General features: G+C 38.2%; 1 protein-coding gene across 2 annotated transcripts in view; it reads right to left on the bottom strand.

The window, feature by feature from the left end:
• RBKS (ribokinase) overlaps positions 1-20,724 on the bottom strand; it is a 73,549-nt gene that overhangs the window by 24,322 nt on the left and 28,503 nt on the right. For both annotated transcript variants that reach the window (XM_058800995.1, XM_058800996.1), the window contains exons 4-6: positions 20,552-20,614; positions 13,270-13,434; positions 7,310-7,401 (exon numbers count right to left, since the gene is read on the bottom strand). In XM_058800995.1, the coding sequence (XP_058656978.1) occupies positions 7,310-7,401; positions 13,270-13,434; positions 20,552-20,614 (320 nt within the window). The remainder of the gene's footprint in view (positions 1-7,309; positions 7,402-13,269; positions 13,435-20,551; positions 20,615-20,724) is intronic.

The following is a 20,724-nucleotide window of genomic DNA, read 5'->3' as shown; positions in this document are numbered from 1 at the left end:
AAGGAAAGTGGATTTGGTTTTTATAGAGTAACAGCAAATCTAATATTGGTTTATTTACCTGATATTTATGCTTCTATAAGCTCATGAGCAAGGTAAATGAAGCATTTTAATATAATAATTCTTCCTAATGAAATGCACAACCTGTATGCTTAGCATTATGACAGTAGTCAGCTTTGTGCTTCCCATGTCCCAAATCAAAAAGATTTTTTTGTTTGAGTAGTGAAAGAATTGTTTTGGGACAGATATTTGTAGAAATCTTTCTTTTCATCTTTACACTGCTTATACCAATAAACAAAATTATTTTGAACAGACAGAGTCTGTTTAAAAGTAGATCTTTGGCTGCTTCAAACCATTATCATCTAACTCATCTACAGCAGGATGGTACAACTAAAAAACACTGGAACAAGCTGGAAGAACCATAAAAGCAGCAGAAGCCAGACAGATTCTGTGCCAATGATCAGAAATTGCAGTAAATGTCAACTGATGTTAAATACTGTGGTGAGTTTTTAAGTTCCTCCCTTCAGTAGAATCTTATTTAAAAAACAAACTGTGGTACAATTGAGGGAAATAACTAATGGTTATGTAAAGAAAAAATTAAATAACAATACTAAAAGCCCAACATGGACATTTGCCATCATACTGTATAAAAGAGCAGCAAATGAAGAATTTTATTTTTCTGCAGTTAGTCCCATAAAACTAGTCAGTTAAATGGACTTATTAAAGCAAGATGGCATTCCACACAACTGTTGTCAGAATAAACCTATGATGGATATTATGTAATTAATCTACATACTATTTTCAAAATGTTGTTTGCAAGACTGGTAGAAAAATTTAGCTAAAGCTTTTAATTTCATAGATAGGAAGGTTCTTGGCCATAGTCTTTACCAATCTTAGTTATGTCTCTGTCTCTCTTTAGACTGTGGAGTCTAGTCATGGTAAGCTGACACAAACCAGAAGTGCTACATAAAAGAAAATGGCCCTGCTTTTTCCTTGCCACTCCTGTCCAAATGGCCCACTCTCATGTGCCAGAACAGCCATTTGTGTGGCCTGGAAACAAACTGAGATTGCCAGGCAAATCTGTGTTAAAACTAACACTACCCTGGGTCCCACATGAACTGCAAAAGTCAACCCAAAACAACTAACTTCTTTCAACAGCAACAGTAATTTACGCTGGCTACAACTGAGAATGTTCCCAGCATAGGAGCATTTGCCAGTTCCTCTAGCTGTGGTGCATTTGGGGCAGCCACTTCCAGGGACATGTTCTGGATCCTCCGCTTGGCATTTGCACAGCCAAACCTGCAGCATCATATCTAGTTTTGGCAACTCTGGCACAAGTAAGACACTGAGCTAGCACAGCACACTGCAGTGGAAGGCCATCCAGACAGTCAGAGGGCCAGAGACCAGGACATACAAGAGGAGGCTGGGAGAAACAGGCTGGTTCAACCTTAAGAACTCCTGGCTAAGGGGAACATCTAATTGCTGTCTAGGGCAATTTAGTAGGTGGGTATAGAGAAGATGAAGGCAGAGTCTTCTTGAAGGTGCACAGGGATAGGGCTAGAGACAACAAGCACGAACTAGAACATGGGAAATTCCAGTATTAGGACAAGCTTTTTCACCACAAGGGTGATGAAGCAGTGGAACACGTGCCCAGAGGTCATGCGGGCTCCAGCCTTGGGAGATTCAGAACTTGACTGGACAAAGCCCTGAGCAATCCATCCTAAACTGGACAGGCTTCACCAGGGTGCTAGACTAGCTGAACATCCAGAGGCCTATTCCTAACTTCCACAATCCTCTGATCCTCAGCAAATACAAACTGGTGAAATAACATAAAGTATTAATTCTTTGGGGAGCAGTCCATCATTTGGACTGAGTTTTGTGCACCTAGCACAATAACAACTTAGCAAATGTTCCCAGGTACTACTGGAAGAGAAATAATAAATAATAACAGGGAAACTGTCTCAGTTTTAAGGCTAATGCATCTAAAACTGCATATGATAATTTAAAATACTTTTCATTTCAAATATTATAACACAGTAAGTCAGTTGGCTACAAACTTGGCCTGTACCTTAGAAGATTTCTTTTGAGAATGACAAAACAAGAACTCAATCTCATTAATTCTAACACATGTGAACAGTCCCCAAGAAGTAGTACAACAGATTTAGTGTATAAAAAATTGCAAGGTCAGGCCACAAGCCAAGCTAGTTCCAGTTGTTTCAAATTAAAAAATTTTTACATACAAGCAGGCAGAAATACTTATCGTGCTAGAATAATTAAAAACTGATTGAAACGAATTGGCCTGAAGCTATAATTTCCCTCCTAAAAGTAACATCTTTCATTTTAGACTAAATATGGGAAAATTCATACTTTCCAGCAACTGATAAAAAGGGGTTTAGAACAAAGATGGAAATAAAATATACTGTGAATTGCTGGCAGCTTCTATGTAATGGCAGAATAGTAGCATTCCATTACTTAAATCACAAGAGGCAAATTCAAGAGATGTTCTGAAATACTGTATTTCTAAAGGAATTTCTAAAGGACCTGGTTTTGTTTTGACTCCTAGAGAGATCAATTATATTTTCTTAAGGAAGATTATTCTTACTATTAATCTCACTATATTAACAAGCAGTATCTTAAATACTTATCCCAGTACTTAAATCCCAGCACTTAAACCCTTATCCCGGACTACAGAAAAAGTTTTATAAACTTCATATTCTCTGAATCTTGCAAAAGGCAATAATGTCTCTTGATTCTGGACATACTAACAAATATTTATTCAAAAAATTATCTATCTTCTGTTAATAGACAGCAACACTTAAAAGGAAACAGTAGGAATGTATCTGTTTTTCAGTGTTATTTTTATACATCTTACAGCTTTAACAAAATCAGCAACTAACTTGTACTTTCTACTTTTGAAGCTTTCTACTATTGAAGCTCCAATGCTAGTATTTAATTAAATCTTTGCAAGGGCTTCTTTAGATCAGAAGTCTGATACCCATTTTACATTAGGGAGAAAGTAGTTCCCAATTTTGCATTAAAAATAGCTTGTCAAACTTAATCATTTTCTGTAACCATTCAGGAGGTTTTCTTCTCCTGAAGGGCTCCTTGGTAGTCTGTGAACAGAGAAGCAGCTGTTCTTCAAAACGTTTAGGATCAAATTGAAATTGCTGATGTGCAATATATTTTGGTTCCTAACCTGCAGGGCTATGTAACTGCATGCACATGCTAAGAAAGGAAAACAACACATGAACTATATTGACATTGTGGTTATGCCTTGAGCCATCTGCAGCAAGGAATCACACAAATACGTGGGAAAAAAATGGTAACTATTCCTTGTCTGGTATAGGGTTGTCTCCTTTTCAACATTTATAGATGACTGAAAAGAACAACCATTAGTTTTCACCAGGATGACACTGGATACATTTATTTTTCATTAGTAGAATTAAGGGAATGGAGAACTAGCACATTCCTGCACAAACCTCAGGGATTAGGCTGTGCTACATCTGGGAATTAACAAACTAGTCTCAACAAGTTTGATCTTTCTGGGAAAAGATAAAACTGAACTACAGGCTAAGCAGTGAAAGAACTGATAACCTTGCAAGATTTGTTCTGACATTTTTGTTCGTGAACCACATAAAAAGAAAGTAATGTCAGACAAAAACCCCTCTGTTATTGCAACAAGCAAGAGTGAAAAGAACAGCTTGTGAAGAGCCTTCTAGACAAACTAATGGTAGATAATTCACTGATAGTGTAATTTTGTTTGCTTCTCTCTAGCACGTAATCCATAAGAACAAGCTGTGCTGTTATATCAGATACTGCATGTGATTTCATTAAATCCTAAAGCATTTAATAAAGAATGGAGTATAAAGTGTTGATGTTGTATTTGATATTTGCATGTTTGAGAGCCAGCATCCCATGGCTGACACTAGAGCTGACATCTCTAAACTTCTGTTCTGGGACAAAGGCATTGCAGATCAAGACCCTAACCTTTAGAGCTGTAAATAACAGAAACTTCTGACTCAGTAAAAATTCAGCTAAACACAAGGACCATCCCCTTTCCTCATCTTTGATAATACAAACACTCCACACAGTCTATGAAGATGTCTTAAACTATATGGCTGGAGTTCTCTTTGACAGCCAACATGATTTTCTGTTACAAACATACTGTTCACATACTATCCGCAAACCACAGGATTTTATAATTTAAAAGTTTTTCTTGGTGAACAAGGAAGAGAGGGATATTATGATGAAATTGTGATAAATACTTGAAAAAACAAATTACTAAGAAAGGCAAACCAAGCAATAAAAAAAAATCTGTGTAAATTTAATCTTGTCTTAGAGCACACATCTGTGTTTAAAAGAATGTTTTAGAAGCAGTTGTACTGGGCACCTCTAAAGAATTCACCTTCAAACCCAAGGAGGTTTATTAACTATTTAAAAAACTCAGTAAAGATAAAGCAGAAATACACTTTTTTTTTTTTTCCCTTGAAGTAGCTAAAAGTACCAGATAACAAAAAAAAAAAAAAAATTCCAGAAAGGGTAAAGCTCGAATAGGATTTTGGCTATAAGGAAGACATTTGAGACTTAGAAATACCAAGTAGGAGACGCAATGGAGCTGGAACAGAACACCTCAGGAAGGCAGTGGCAAGCAGGACATTCAATAAATTTGGTCATAGAGAATAATAATTTTTTAAAATCCAAGAGAATGACCATAGTGGCTTAGAGAAAAGGTCCATATTATCCAAATTCTATTTTCTAACTGCAATTGCCAGTAAATACTAAGGGAAATTCTAAAAAAAATAGGATAAAAATATCTTTTCCCAGTATATGTTCAGGATCACCAAAGTCTTAGGTACTCCCTTATTTAAGATGATGATGGAAATGCATATGTAGTCAGTTGAATGTATAAAGTTTAAAAAAATTAGATTTATCTTTATTATTTGTACAATTAACTTGTTGATTTTAAGTGTCATGCAGAGATGTGACTGCTAACCTTTATTTGGGTATGTAAACATTTGTCTGTATATCAAACTTCTCAAGTGTACTCATTATAGAGCTCTGAAATTAAAGAAAGTCATGAAAAATAACAGAAAACAGATGGTATATGAACATACAACAATTACTAAAAAAACTACTTTCAAACTTGTGACATAAGAAAAACAAATGCTTGATTTTTCCTTTTTTTCTCGGCAACAAGAAAGGAACAATGGCAATAGTTCATCCCTAAAAATCAATTCAATACAAATCAGACACACAGAGAGAATGAAATCAAACAAAATCAAATATTACATTTGTGCTAACATAATCGATTTCATTGCAAAGTTTCAAAAGGTTGTTTCTAAAACCAAAAGTATTTATGAGCCATTGTTGTTCTCAGAATATGCTGTACACTTGGATTTATGCTCCCATGATATGGCTGGCAGGAACTCCCATATGTCTAGCATTTCCATAAATTCAGAAGAGATGAGCCTCCTCAACAGCAGAGAGCTTATTTCTGTCCTTGACATTGCATCCAATGATCCAAGCTATCTTCACATGGTAATTACTTTTTAAAAGAAAACAGCAGAAAAGAATGCAAACTGTACCCCCAGCTCTGCAGGAAAAGGTAGATGAGTGAGCAGGGATCTATTATAATTATACACCTGTATTTCTTGTTCTCTAAATAGAAGTAATTTTCTTTTCTCCATGTGGTGGTAATAATAATACCCCTGGATCCAGCAAGCTTCACTTCTAAAGAATGCCTCTTTCAAGACTGTCCCCTAGCAATAAAATACAACAAAAGGAAAACTCTAACACATGTGATGCAAAGAGAGAGAAGTCAGGAATAGACAAGTAAAGAAAAACAAAGTTTTGTTTCTAACATATGGGGGAGAAGTTTTTGCAGGGGGAAAAATATTAACAAGTGGCATTATGAAAAAGGCAAACAATGAATGATATTTACTAAGTAGTGGGAGAGTATGGATGTTCTCAGCCCAAAATGTGAGCCATTGCACCATTTAGCCAATCCAGAGGCATAGTCCAGGCAGAAGAGCTTTCTGATAGCATTAAGAAAACATGATACTGGCGTTCCGTAAGTCTCCTGAACAAGAATAAATACTTTTCTTTAGCATTCTCTTCATCACATAGAATTGAATTCTGATATCTGTAGTACAGTGTCTGAGCCACAACTTGTATCCAGTTGATAACTGTATTCCAGTTATCCTGGAAACTCTGGCTTTCAGAGACCTGAAGAGCCATAGCATCTCCCACCTTGCTATTTAGCTAATTCTTGAATTCTATGGACCATGTCTACTTGGCAGACCCATAAGGAAACATCCCAGAATAAAATTTACATGTCTTTTTGGGTTACTTAGGCTGACCCTTAAATGCTAGAAGACTCATGGACTGAGAACTTCTGATATAGTTTGTGATGGGGTTTAACAGAAATTTCAAAAGAGGGTAACTGAGCCTTCAAAAATTTACACTGACAGACATTGTCATCAGACAAAAAACACGACAAGTAAGCAGGGCCACGCTCTCTCTTAGCTCTTCCCCTCCTCCCCACCCAAAGGGATCATGTGCATTGCAGAATTCATGTTTCTTAGAAATACCTTTAATTCTGATCAGGGCATGGCTCCTATCCAATAGGTTACTTCTCCCACATTGCTGTTTATATAAAGAGAGGGTGAGGGGAAGGAACACAGCATGCCTAATGCTAATAAGTAGCAAATTTAAACAAAGGTCTTATGGGATGAGGTTAATTTGTCTCTTGTGACAAAACCGATTTCCTTTGGGAGAAATAACACTTGAATTAGAAAAGAGATGAAAAGGAGGGGGAAAAATGAAAAAAGCAAAATATAGGTTGAAGGCCAGAGAAGATTCACTGAAAACAGATCTGACAGGAAGAGGCATATGAAGCTACTGTTTACCATCAAGTGCAGCAAGCGTGCATCACCTCCTGGCAACAGAGTTTAAAACTGTCAGAACACTATGGCTAATGCATTCCTGCTAATCATATCAAGGCACCACAGACCAAGGACAAGGAACTATTTTAATATTTACCACTCAGTGATAACATTTAACAAGTGTCCTTTTATGGATGCATTTTGCTGATCTACTTGTAAGGAAGGCTGGACCCAACTTTCCTGCTGCAAACAGCTAATTTAATTTCAAATGCAAGATAAAGTTATCTTAGAATACTCCTCTTTGCTGGTTAGATCAGGTAAGAGGAGCATGGCTCAATTTTCCTGCTCCCTATGCTGTATTTCTGAGAAGACTATGCTGAAATTTTCCTGCTTAAGACCCCTTCTTTAACATGATATATGACAATTACCTCAGTTTCATTGCAGCAGAAGATATCAGAATAGGTATAAAACTGTGGATCTAGGTCAGCAAGGGCTGGAGCTGGATTAAACAAAGTCTTTACTGGAAAAAAAAAAGAAAGAAAAAGAAAATCTAAATCTGGAGTGTTTTAGATTCATAAACTGTCACTTGAAAGACCATTGTGTTTCAATCACAGACCCCAATATTTATTATTAACACACAAATTACTCTCAGTTTCTGCATACTCTTAAACAAATACTAAAAGTTTTGCTTATTATATTAGAGTTCCATTCTAATCCATGTGCAGTCACCTGTCATGATGGGAACATGACAGAAAAGTTACAGAAAAAAAACCCCAAGAAATTATTAAATTAAAAATAAAGACAGAAAATGCTTAGACATTAATGCAATTTGTTTAACTGATGATGCTTCTTCCAGGATATTAATAAGTTTTACAAGAACTGATTTAGTTCTAGAATTTTTCAGTGTCATTATCTGAGTTCTGTACATGAAGAATCACGAGTTATTGGAGTAATGAAGGGCATGTCCAGACAAGGAGTTAAATATGCTTCTGAATGTGTTACCTAACTTGTTCAAAATGCCACATTATAAAACTGTAATGTAGACAAGGCACTGCATATTTTTAGTATGCTATCTGGCAGAGCTAGACCTAAACTTAACATGTGGTAGAATATGTTAGTTACCCTAACTTTAAACTGTAGTAGCCTAAGGCCCCAAGTAGCAGAAGCAAAGGTTTGTCATGAGGACAGTGTAAGTGACTTACTCACTATTAACATAGCAAGTCTTCAGCCTTGGTTTTTCACTTTGCCAATTCCATGATTAATACTTGAGTCTTAACCACAAGGCCATAATTTTTAAATAAAGCACACTCTTAGTTCAGAAATATTCCTTATAGTCAGTGATCAAATCTTCCAATCTGGACGCCTAAATGTTCAGTCCTAACACATATTTAGACTGTAAGCTATAGCATGTACTAGTCAGACACCCTGAACATCTCTGAATCCCAGTTAATGCCCCAACACACAAAGATGCACAGAGTCTTCTGAAATCTGAGTACCAAGAAGTTTAGTGATTGACACTTAGAAAGTTTTAGCCTTTGACTGCATAACTGTATCATGCCTCTCTACCTGCCTCTTTAAAAACAGTATTAAAGTGACAAAGACTTTTACTCAGAAGTCAGAAAATGCCAGGATTAGGAATTCCACTGAAATCTTAATGTGGCTCCCCTAAATTATTACAATACAGTATGTATTATAATAAACTCTTTAATTATATGATCACATACCACTGAAAAACAGCATGTGATCACATAATTAAACACTGCAACATAATACATATGCAGAAAGGAGACAAATTAAGGTTTCACAGGCAACCTTAACTCTTGCATTTCCTATTTTCTTAACTGCAACACTAATGAAGTCATCTTAAACATAAAACTTTAAGGTATACTTCCCTAGGTAAAACAAAAACCAGCACATACTGGAAAACAAACTGTCATGTGGTATCATACTGACATGTTCATGGGTCAGGAGCAGCACTGGAAGTGTTCCAACTTGGGTTTTAGGTAATACAGACTGATCATGAGCACAACGTAATATACTACTATTAGTTTTCTCCCATATTTACTATCTGCTGAGCATGGGGTAGATAGTGGAACCCTAAGATCCCCTTTCAGGTTGTGAAGAAGAGCATGGCTTTTGAACAGGATAATCTGTTTGGTCATCCTGAGGAACTTATTTTCTGCTGAAATTCTTTCACAGAATCACAGAATCATAGAATGGCCTGGGTTGGATGACCATTGCCACTTGTCCTGTTCATGCATGCTTTGTAAAAAGTTTACCTTCATCTTTCTTGTAGGCTCCCTTCAGCTACTGGAAAGCTGCAACTAGGTCACCACTAAGACTTTTCAAGGCTGAACAAACTGCCTTTCCTCACAGGAGAGGTGTTCCATCCTTCTAAGCATCTTGGTGGCCTCCTTTGGGCTCTCTCCAGCAGGTCCATGTCTCTCCTGAGCTGGATGCAGGGTTCCAGGTGGGTGTCAGCAGAGCAGAGGTGCAGAATCCCCTCCCTGGCCCTGCTGCCCACGCTGCTTTGGCTGCAGCCCAGGACAGGTTTGGCTTTCTGGGCAGTGAGGGCACATTTCCAGCTCATGTCCAGCCTCTCACCCAGCAGCACCCCCAAGTTCTTGTCCCCAGGGCTGCTCTTGATCATCCCCCAGCCTGTGTTGATACCAGGGCTGCTCCATCCAGGTGCAGCAACTTGTACTTGGCTTTGTGTTTATGAGATTCCTATAGGACTACTCCTCGAGCTTGTCACTTCTCTCCCTTTGCCAAGATCCATTCTCCTCAATGGGTTTTTATTCTTTATGCCTCCTTGCATAGGAACTATGCAATTATAACCTCTTTCACTCAACTTTCACCACATCTGCTCTCTTTATGGCCCACAATTCCTGTTCCCACTTCCAGTGCCCACAGCCTCCTCCCTGACTCTACCTCCATTTTCCAATATCTATTCAACAAATCCTAATCTCTCTTCCAATTTTGTTCCTCTTTCACCTTCTCCTTTCTTTCTTCCTCTGCCACGCCCAAAAATCAAGTAAATCTCTCCTATATTTCCTTTGCCTGAAATCAACTCTCCATCACCAGCATTTCCATCTAGCTTTTTGTCTTCTGCATTGAAATTGAGGAAGCTGCTGCTCTGTGCTTCCTGGGCATACAAAAGATCCTTAACAGTATAAAAGAAGTTGCCTAAAACCAGATTCAGGAATTACACTGGAACTCATGCTGCCCAAAAGGACAAGTACCTGTATGGACTGATGCTCAGGGGAAGGTAGCTGTGAAGCTCTTAACAATTTTCTGATGTCTGTGTGAAAGGTACGTATTTTCCAAAAGTTGAAAATACAGTTAAAATCAGGCAGGTTTCCATACCATTGTGGAGGCTTATCTTTAAAAGAAAGCTGCCTTGCTATCAAGTCTAAAGTAAATTTTAGGGTAGCTGGTATTCATAATTCAAAAGCTAGGGTAGGGTGGGAGGCATTTTCCATTGCCTGGTTTCTGCAACCACAGTGCTTTGGCAGAAATCGCGAAGAGTTTAACCACAGACAAACAGCTGTTATGAAAACTTGTAGCCCAAGATTAAAAGCTTGAAGCATCTGAAAAATAGATCTCTTTCTTGCAAGTGACATGGAACCTTTAACTGAGGGACTTCCAGATCATTTTTCACTACAGTATTAATATGCTGGGCATTATCAGCCATCTTTTATGGAGTCTATCATTAGAGAAGTCCAAAACCAGACTTTGGGAGGCAGCAGCAGCTTCTCACCATTGACCACTACAAAACTTTATTTGTCTAGTCACATTTCCACTACAATTTATACCCACTTCATATAGTTATTCACAACCCTTCCTTCCTTCCTTCCTTCCTTCCTTCCTTCCTTCCTTCCTTCCTTCCTTCCTTCCTTCCTTCCGCCACTTCCGCCACTTCCGCCACTTCCGCCACTTCCGCCACTTTCTTCCGCCACTTCCTTCCGCCACTTCCTTCCTTCCTTCCTTCCTTCCTTCCTTCCTTCCTTCCTTCCTTCCTTCCTTCCTTCCTTCCTTCCTTCCTTCCTTCCTTCCTTCCTTCCTTCCTTCCTTCCTTCCTTCCGCCACTTCCTTCCTTCCTTCCTTCCGCCACTTCCTTCCTTCCTTCCGCCACTTCCTTCCTTCCTTCCGCCACTTCCTTCCGCCACTTCCTTCCGCCACTTCCTTCCGCCACTTCCTTCCGCCACTTCCTTCCGCCACTTCCTTCCTTCCGCCACTTCCTTCCTTCCGCCACTTCCTTCCTTCCGCCACTTCCTTCCTTCCGCCACTTCCTTCCTTCCGCCACTTCCTTCCTTCCGCCACTTCCTTCCGCCACTTCCGCCACTTCCTTCCTTCCGCCACTTCCTTCCTTCCTTCCTTCCTTCCTTCCTTCCTTCCTTCCTTCCTTCCTTCCTTCCTTCCTTCCTTCCGCCACTTCCGCCACTTCCGCCACTTCCGCCACTTCCTTCCGCCACTTCCTTCCGCCACTTCCTTCCGCCACTTCCTTCCTTCCGCCACTTCCTTCCGCCACTTCCTTCCATCCATCAGTGCCACAATGAGAAGATGTCATGACATGTACATAATATGATGAGATGCCCCTCTCCAGCTTACAGATCCAGATGACATTCACTGAAGAGAAGCAAAGAGTTCTTGCTTGTGTCTCCATATTCTTTCTCTCTTTTGTTTATTTCTTTCAGTAAGAATGAAGAAAAACAAGCAAAAAACCCTCATCGAAACAGAGGTTTGAGGCATCTGGGTATGCATCTGTTTTACACAAAAATAGTCAAGTGAACATTCTAACATGAAGTGCTACATAATACATGAGGGTATTACAAGCTAAAAGAAGAGAAATTAACAATTTACTGTTGGCTACAGATAGGTTTTTACAGCGCTACAAACTCAGCTGTTTACTTAGATTTGATGGCACATGACATTTGAACATGTGTAGCCTATTGTTTTAAAGCAGAAGCAACCAAACTTCCCTGACAGAAGAGCTGCACAATGATAACACACTGACAGCACAGAACTACAGCTGGCCCACAGTTAACTACTATCTTTTCTTGATATATTGTGCTGTCTACAGTTGCTAAGTGATTGCATGTCTGTTCTGTGTATCAGGTTTGAATTTTTCTCAATTGCTTTTAAAAATCTTATCTTTTCTTCTGTCACGGGCTGGCATCTTGCCATAGGAGGGTGACAAAAGTGTGGAGCATCTTGCCAAAACTGTTCATAGAGTTAGAAATGGACAAGATAAGTCATGAATATTGATTAATTATTCAACGAGAGTCCATTAACCATTGGATTAAAATGTTGTTAGCCATTTTCATAAAAGGTAATGACAGAAATATAGTACAACAGGTGCACAACAGGTCATGGTGCAGAAGGTGAACTGAAGAGCCTACAGTTCCAGTATGCCATGATCTACTGGAGCTATCCCGGGCTCAGCTTCAAGAAAATAGTAATCCCAGTTGCAGTCTGATCCCAGTTGCATCCCTGATCTGCTGCATGACTGACTATGCTATGAGCTGTCTTCTCCCAGCCCGATCTTCTGGATAGAAGGGGAAAACATTTTTTAAATCTCATATAGATGCCTCTCTTGCATAATTATTTACTTAGTGTTCAAATACTGTGGTAATTGTGCTTGAGTAACTGAAAGCATTACAGGCACTTAAACAACAAAAACATTATGTTGGTAATGAAACCCCATCCTGTTCAAGCAAAATATCAGCTTTCATCTACGTATATGCTACACTGCAGGAACAATGCCCTACATTTAAAAGTACAGTACAGTAACAATTTTCTAATAATTTCACAGACCATGACTGTGTCTATGCCATGGCATCATGCCCAGTCACACAAGAGTTTTGGTTAGGAAACAAAAGCTTTTTATTTTTTAATTTTAAGGATGTCAACTACTATACAAAAAACCACAGCCATACCTACTCTATGCTGGCAGAACAAGGGCATAAGTCTGGTTTTGAAGTAATTTTATTCACTTTCCTGTGTGGGGAACTTTACTGACTTGCATTCATTATTCCTGTTCTGCTCTGGAATCATAGCAGAGTCAGGCCCATAGTGCCTGACCTACCAACATTATACTGTATTTAGTCACAGCATGAAAACAGGAGGAAAGGCAGCACCAGACATATACAGGGAGATTATAAGGGTAGGAGTTGATTTGCTATCCAAGGTTAACACTGCAAAATTTTTAAAGTGAATTCAGTTCTCGTTAGCATAGCATGAATTTGTTGGCTATTGTTTCAATTCTAAATAAAACTAATATGACAGAAACCAGAACAGACTACAGGATCTTTATTTAGAAAGCATGATAAAGAGTATTTTTCATGTAGCACAAATGAAAGAGAAAGAATGGCTTATGTTAAATTACCTCCACTGGCACGTGCCATTTTCAGAGCTTCAAGAGAAACAGCAGGGGTTATTTCTAGCTGGCAAACAACCACTTTGGCCTTACAGATGACATCAGAAGCCCTCTTCAGGTCTTCAAAATTTAAAAGCAGGTTGGCTCCTGGGACTATGACAATAACATTCTGTCCTAAAGAGAAGATATTGTGTTTTTTAACTTTAACTTTGACAATAAAGTACGTAAAACAATTCCTTTCACTTTTTACAATACATTTCAGAGGAGTATTTCAATTTACTTCCCAAAAAAACCCATTAAAATTGTATGCATTGCTGACATTTTCAAATATACAAATATTTCAGAGGATAATAAAAAAGACTGAGGTACTAATGAACTAATACTGCACAATAAACACAATATAAATTCCTTTGGGAAAGATCATATTTGGGCATTCCACAGTCTTATTTTGGTGTCTTCTGTGAACTCTAAAGAAGCACTGCACTAGTCACAGTAGAGATGGTGGATACACGCTGAGGGTGATATTTGCATCTTCCTAAAATATTCCAGTAGCATTTGGAAGAGAAAAGCATCAATGTGATTACTGAATTCATATGCCAAAAATGGCATAAAAATTTTAATTTTCCCATCAGCTGGGAACAAAAAGTATTTCACACAGCTAAGAAAATTATGCATGTTCTTTAGATTTCAGAGAAGCAGGCTTACACCATTTACCTGAAATATTTCAAGTTAGTGCTCCTCATCATCATGAAAACCAGAACCAGCATGTCACCAAAGCCCAGAAAGGTGATGCCTGTGTCTTAGGAAAGTTTTATGAGAAGTGAGTAAAAAAGGTGGGCAACAGCTTCTTCTGCTCTTACAGGTGGCCAGAAGAATAATCTAAACAAAGCTGTGCGTGTGCAAGCATGGCAATGTCTCAAAGCACATCTAAGATCCTTTTTATTCTTGTAGTTTGTTTTACAGTTAGGTGAGGTTCATTTACGTAGGTTCCAAATATTCTTTTGTTTTTCTTTAGACACACAAATCACCTTCTTTTATTGCAATTTCTTTTTTTTTTTAATCTCTATTACAACACTTAGAGACCTTCAGGCATGGGTGCCTTCCAATTAAAATTTATTATTAATCACTCAGGTATTAACTTCAATAAGTCAGTTGTTCCTTGATTTACAGGCTCAGCCCGCCCCCGCTGAAGATTCCTTTAAGGACTGTCAATCATTAAAGGCTACCAATTCTGTAATGAACGGAATTACTCTGCAAATAAATATTTATGCTTTTAATACATTATTTTTGTTGAATGTGACTTCAAAGTCCTTTGACTAAGAACATGCAAAGCTTCTCTCCCTAAATACATTCCAAAAAGAAAGCAGGACAATGGAAAGAATAATATAGTGATCTCAGAGGGAGGGACCCAAGCTTTCCAAAGCAATTCTGCTGTCAATGGTTTGGTACAGAACAGCTGCATATGAAAAGCAAAACCTCAGCACTTACAAGCCAACGCCCTGCTTTTCAACAGACAATGATGGGCATCTTGGATAAAAAACAAAAGCAAACAACACAAAAAACCTTCTGCAACACGTAAATGTTACCAAAGATATCTGAATCCTGTTGGGGAAATATTCTAAGGCAAATTGTGCCTATTTTGCGGAGCGTATATTTTGATAGCTTTAGGGTGCAGCAGTGCAAGCAGTAAAAGACAGAATCAGTGGAACAAGAATCTCTTTCATTTCTGCCTGGCCTCTGTGCTTCCTAGAGTCTCAGACTCTATTCACATGTCTTGCTGCATTATCCTGCTGAACTGTTTAGCTGTACTGACATGTATACTATTATCAGACTTTGGAGCTAATGGCCCAAGGCAGTAAGGAGGGCTGTTTGCTCAAACCCATATGTACAAATTCAAGGTAGACTGTGCTACACTGGATCATAGTCTGAAGGTTTTCTTCCTAACTACAAAAGGTCAGAGACTTAGAGACTGCTTTCAAACCTGCCAGGGAGATGCAGTACCTACTGCGGTGCAACAGTCCAGACAGACTAAACCCAAGCTGGAGGAAAACCCCCCTCACCCCATTCTGTTCTTAGCTATGTATACCAGACTTACTGAATGATAGCAATCACCACAAACTTGCACTGGGGTGCATGAAGGCAGAATCTGGACCCATGCACTCACAATTAATACAAAATTTTGCATTAACAGCAACCATTTTGTTGAAAGAAATTATTTCTTGCCAGGGAAATCAGATGGGAACTCAGCATCAGGGACAACAGAGTTAAAGACAGATGGCAAAGAGGGGTGAGATTCATCTTGTCCAACATAAAATAATTTTTAAGTTAAAAAAAAATCCTACACACTAGAAACCTCTAAGAAAATTAATTTTGAAAAATTGTTTTTCTATGTTCCTTCAACAAGGAGAAGAGACAAATATTTTCAGAGGTTTTTTTAGTCTTATATATCTTATATGTCTGTTTGAGGATGAGATAAACTATTGTCCAGAAAAGTCTGTGTATCTCTATTAACCCTGGGTGAAGCCTTAAACAGTAGACCTAACTTCTAAAACTACTCCAGTGAGGTAAAACATTACCCACACCAAGAATGAGAATAATGTATTTACTGCATTACTGTTAATTCTAAAATCTCTTTTCTTAGACTAAAAATATCAGTTTTGATTGGAACATCTATATAACTTTGAGTTTTGCAGACATCAGCTAGAATATTAAGGGCCACTTTCACACTTGCTATAAGCTGTAACAGCTAAATGAAACCGATAAGCTTGCACAGGCTTACACCAGATGGGGACTGGGTCCAGTCAGGATAAATGCCACATACATAAAAACTGTTCTAAGTTGGGCTTCCAAAAGTGCTACTGCCAGTTCTCAGAAAGATGGATAACTCAAGCCAGACTTTTTTTTACATGGGTCATCTTATAGATGACATCAGATGAGAAGTGCCAGTGGAAAAATCAAAGGTCAAATCAGTAAACACCACAGTGCAATAAATATCTTTAAAACTGGATCACAAGCCTAAAAACCATCAGTAGTGCTTAGAATGAATCAAAATATCAAACAGATCAAACAGTGTGATTGTAACAATGGTTGCAAAGCTTGTGCTTAATAATTCACACAGAAGAAAATTATATTTGTGATCAGAAAAGAATGTTACAAGAAAAACATGTGCTGCCAAATCACATAGTTCATGAATATGAGGGTGGGTTTGGGGTGTGTTATGGTATCCTAATTTCTAGGCAATGACTTAAAAGAAATATTGAAGAGTCTCGCACATAAAATATTCAAGTTAATAAAGAAAGTCAATATGTAGAAAGTCTTTAAAATTCAGGTGAAATTTCTTCATAAACCTGAAGGTTCACACCAAAGATTTTCCTCTGTGGAAATCATAATAAAAACAAGTTGGCATATGTACTCTAAGTTTGCCTTATTTACTTAGCCATACCTAAATATATATTTTGAATGTTTTTTTTACTAGTAGTGCTTTGGTACCAAAGGTACACTCAACTTACAAAATAATGTCTATTCACTGTTCATGAATGATTAATAACTTTATGATAAAGTCAGCACAATGCCTGTCTCAAGTGAGGGTCATCATGCAGTGTTCTGTGTAGGTGAGCTCCAAGTCCTAACTTGCAATAATCAAGAGAATTTTAATCATGACTTGCCAAACTCTGTTGTGCCTCCACTGAATTTTTGCTAGGAATATGAATATGAATGTTGTTAGACTTGTTCAAACCTCTACTCCAGTTAGGCCAACATAATGGTTCCATCAGCAGTCAGTACCAGATATGGACAAAGCTGCAATAACCTTCAGAGTTAATCATGTAAAAAATTATCCACAAAGAGGGTTTTTCCCTCACTACATGTTTGTGTAAAAGTACATCATCACTTTATGGAGCTCTTACCATCCAATATCACATTGCTAGCAGAAGGTGTGCTAAGTGACAGAGCTAGTGGCAAGAGGGCAGACTGAAAGGGGAAACAAAACCTTGGGTCTGTGATGTACCTCAAAGAAAATGTTAAGAAAAGCAGCTGGATGTATCAGCTTTTATCCTTAAGAGAGAAAGTACAGATTTGGATATACAAGATCCTGGTATACTTGTGTTTAGTCAAATCAAAATTTTCTGAAAAGGCAGCAGCATAAAAGAGAACAACTGAAAGGAACACAAGATCCCAGAAATATTTCTGCACAGCTTTCTGAGACCAGCCCAGAGGTCTTTGCAGCATCTGTGGGCTGCACATTTTTCAGTGCAGCTCTATAAACTCGTTAAACACCTCTCTACCATTCTGCATTAAAACAGAGATTGAACCTCTCTATCTTTATTGAAACTATACTGTATTGTCCCAGAATATAATCAACTTTGAGATTATCAAATGTGCCTAATATTTTCCCATTTTTTGCACTTTGCCAATTACAATAGTGGGTGAGTTATACCTGTGCAATTCTGTAACCAGCCAAAAACTTCCAAGAAATTCTGCAGTGCCAGTTAGACAGACAGAGGTAACATCAGGGAAGATTTCCTTCAGAGCCTCATCTGACTCTGATCTCTACAGCTTTTCTTTGCTCTGCCTTCTCTCATACATCAGAGCATCATATACCCTCTACCTTTATATGTCCTATTTCTCCTTGTGATTTTTCTCAGCTGGTTTGGGTTGGTATTTTTCCCAAGTATCAGTACATGTAAAGAATTGGTAAGAAGGGAAGGTTAGGTGTGTAACAATACAGCAGTGAAAACTTGTCAATTTAAAGAGATGATAGCTATGGTTTTTATTTGTCCCTCATCTTAACACAAAACAGCATCACCAACACCAAGTTCAAATGCTTCCCTTTCAGGTACAATTTGAACGAGTAGAAACTACTTTACATCAGTCCATTGAGTGCTGTGGTGTTTCAGCTATGCCAGCACAGCCACTGCAGTAAAACATGCATGTGTAGACAAGCCCTTTGAAAACTGCTGTAAAGCCTGCTTAGGTCAAATCACCTAGGTTTCTACAGAAAAAAAAAAGAAAATGTCTCTTGCAACAGCAAAGCACATAAGTACTGCTATTTTACTGCAATTTACTCAATTCAGGCGCCAGATGGTTTTTGAGAGAAGTAACAACGAGAACCATTACCAATTCTGTGCATCTGTTTGCTTTAGAGCATAGTTCTGACCAGGTTTGCTCTTCTACTAGATTTTAAATTAAATTTGAGGCCAGTGCTAACTTAGCATATGATTTTTCAGTTACTCAGAGGCACAAACTACATGACTTTATGCATTATTCATGTCACTATGTGAATCACAAGACTGTCATATACCCTTCACACTGACACTAACATGTAAGATAGCCCACTGTGAACCTCATGGCCCCAAACATCCACGTCCCTTTCCTGGTGCTAATAAAGGTTTTACATCCACTAGATTGTTTTGTTCCTTATCCTTTGGAAAAATTATTGGTGGTAAAATTTTAACAGGTCATCCTCTGTTCATTCAAGTTTAGACTGTTTTTATCTCAGCTGGCCATGCATATGAATTGGGAAATTATAAGACTGGTTCTTATTCTACTAGTCTGGACAGCAAGCCTAGTGCAAGACATGTACAAAACAGTGATGCCGAGGAACACTACTGGATTCCCACTGTCCCTCCTGTTTACAATGGCCATAGTGACTGTAGGCAGCCTAAGAAGTGTCAAGAGTTGCTGTGTAATCTACCTGCTGATCCAAACCCAGAAAAGGAGGTGGAAGTTAACAGGCAGTATCCAGGTTATCCAATGTATTAGTGTTATTTACCTTATTTCTGACTTAGAGCTGTCATGCAAAGCTTGGATTAATCTTACTTAGGGAAAATTAAACTCACATCTCCAACTAATTTGCCTAATTTTCCTGAATATTCCTGTGTAGGCTTGCCTTTAGTCACAGTTCCTTCCCGGTTTTGCTGCGTGAGTAAATAGTTATGTTTCCTTTCCCATTTTGAGCTGTAGCCCAATGTACAACCATCAGATTACATAGAAGCTTGGTAAGTTGATGTGTCAGCTAAGCTGTGGTAACTGTTCAAATGAAGCCTCTTAGCAACTCCAGAAGTGAACTAATCCAATCACACTTAATTTGTTATGTTTGCATAAACATTATCAGTCTTGAGCTCCACATTTTGATCCAGACACACTTTTTTTAAGGTGTCAATTGCTTGAGGAAATAGCTTGAAAAGACATGTAGATGTGGCAGTTAGGTAGGTGGTTTATGGGGGGATTTGGCACTGCTGGGTTAATGGTTGGACACAGTGATCTCAAAGGTCTTTTCCAACCTATGATTTTATAGTAAAAGTGATGGGTAAGTCATAGTATGAAAGGAGAACTTTAACCTTCTAATATACTGTGTGTTCAGGACAATATAAAACTAGGTTGATCAGCTGGCTGATTAAATTATGCTTGAGGAAAAGATATAAAGTTTTCTGAGGATAGTTTAGCAGTCTTAACAAAAAATATGAAAACAAGCCAAATCTTTATTTCTTCCTCTGCAATATAAGAGCAAAGGCATAGGCTAAGGAAAACTAGCATGGAAAAAAATGCCATTTCACTGTGTACTCATCACTGCAGATGCAACTTGGAATCAAGATTTGTGGTAAAATTACAAGATTAACAGAAATATTTCTGCTTATACTGAAGACAAGTCCTTTTCCTGATTGAGAGCATAATGACTCACTTGGTGTCCTGAGGAGGCAAACCTTTCCCTCATAGGACCAGAGGAAATGGCCTCAAGTTGTACCGGGGAGACTTAGATTGAATATTAGAAAAAATTTCTTCACTAAAAGGGTTGTCAAGCACTGGAATAGGATGCACAGGGAAGCAGCTGAGCTACCAACCCTAGAGGTGGTGAAAAGACATGTAGATGTGGCACTTTTAGGTTTAGTGGTAGACTTGGCACTGCTGGGTTAATGGTTGGACTCCATAATCTTAAAGGTCTTTTGCAACCTTAATAATTTTACAGTAAAAGTACTGGGTAATTTGTAGTGGAAAAGGAGACCTTTAACCTTCTAATACACTGCATGCTCAGGAAAGTAAAACTAGATAGCTCAGCTGGCTGATGGAAATATGGCTATCACACTGCTAATTTAAGCATCTGATTCTGCTGCTTTTAGGCACTAAATTCTACTCTGCCTGCAATAAACAGAAGTGCAATAAAGTGTGAATAAAATCTTGGAAAAAAAAGAAAAATGTAGGAAAAAAAATCCACAATTAACAGTGACAAGTCAAAGGTTTCTTTTATGGCTGAAAAGGCAGAACAAAGAGGACAATTCAGAGCAGAAATATGTACCTTCACTGTTGACAATTATTGAAGCAGTTCCAGTAGCAGCATCTGTAGTTTGACCTACAAATGCTAAGAAAGGGAAAAGTTAGAGCATGCACTAGTTCAATACATTACTTTCAACCAATAGCATGTGACGCAGTTTAATTGAATTAAATCTAAAATGAACCCATAACCTCCAG

The sequence above is a fragment of the Ammospiza caudacuta genome, chromosome 3, assembly GCF_027887145.1.
Source record: "Ammospiza caudacuta isolate bAmmCau1 chromosome 3, bAmmCau1.pri, whole genome shotgun sequence".
Lineage (NCBI taxonomy): Eukaryota > Metazoa > Chordata > Aves > Passeriformes > Passerellidae > Ammospiza > Ammospiza caudacuta.
This window is presented reverse-complemented; position numbering and strand designations above follow the sequence as displayed.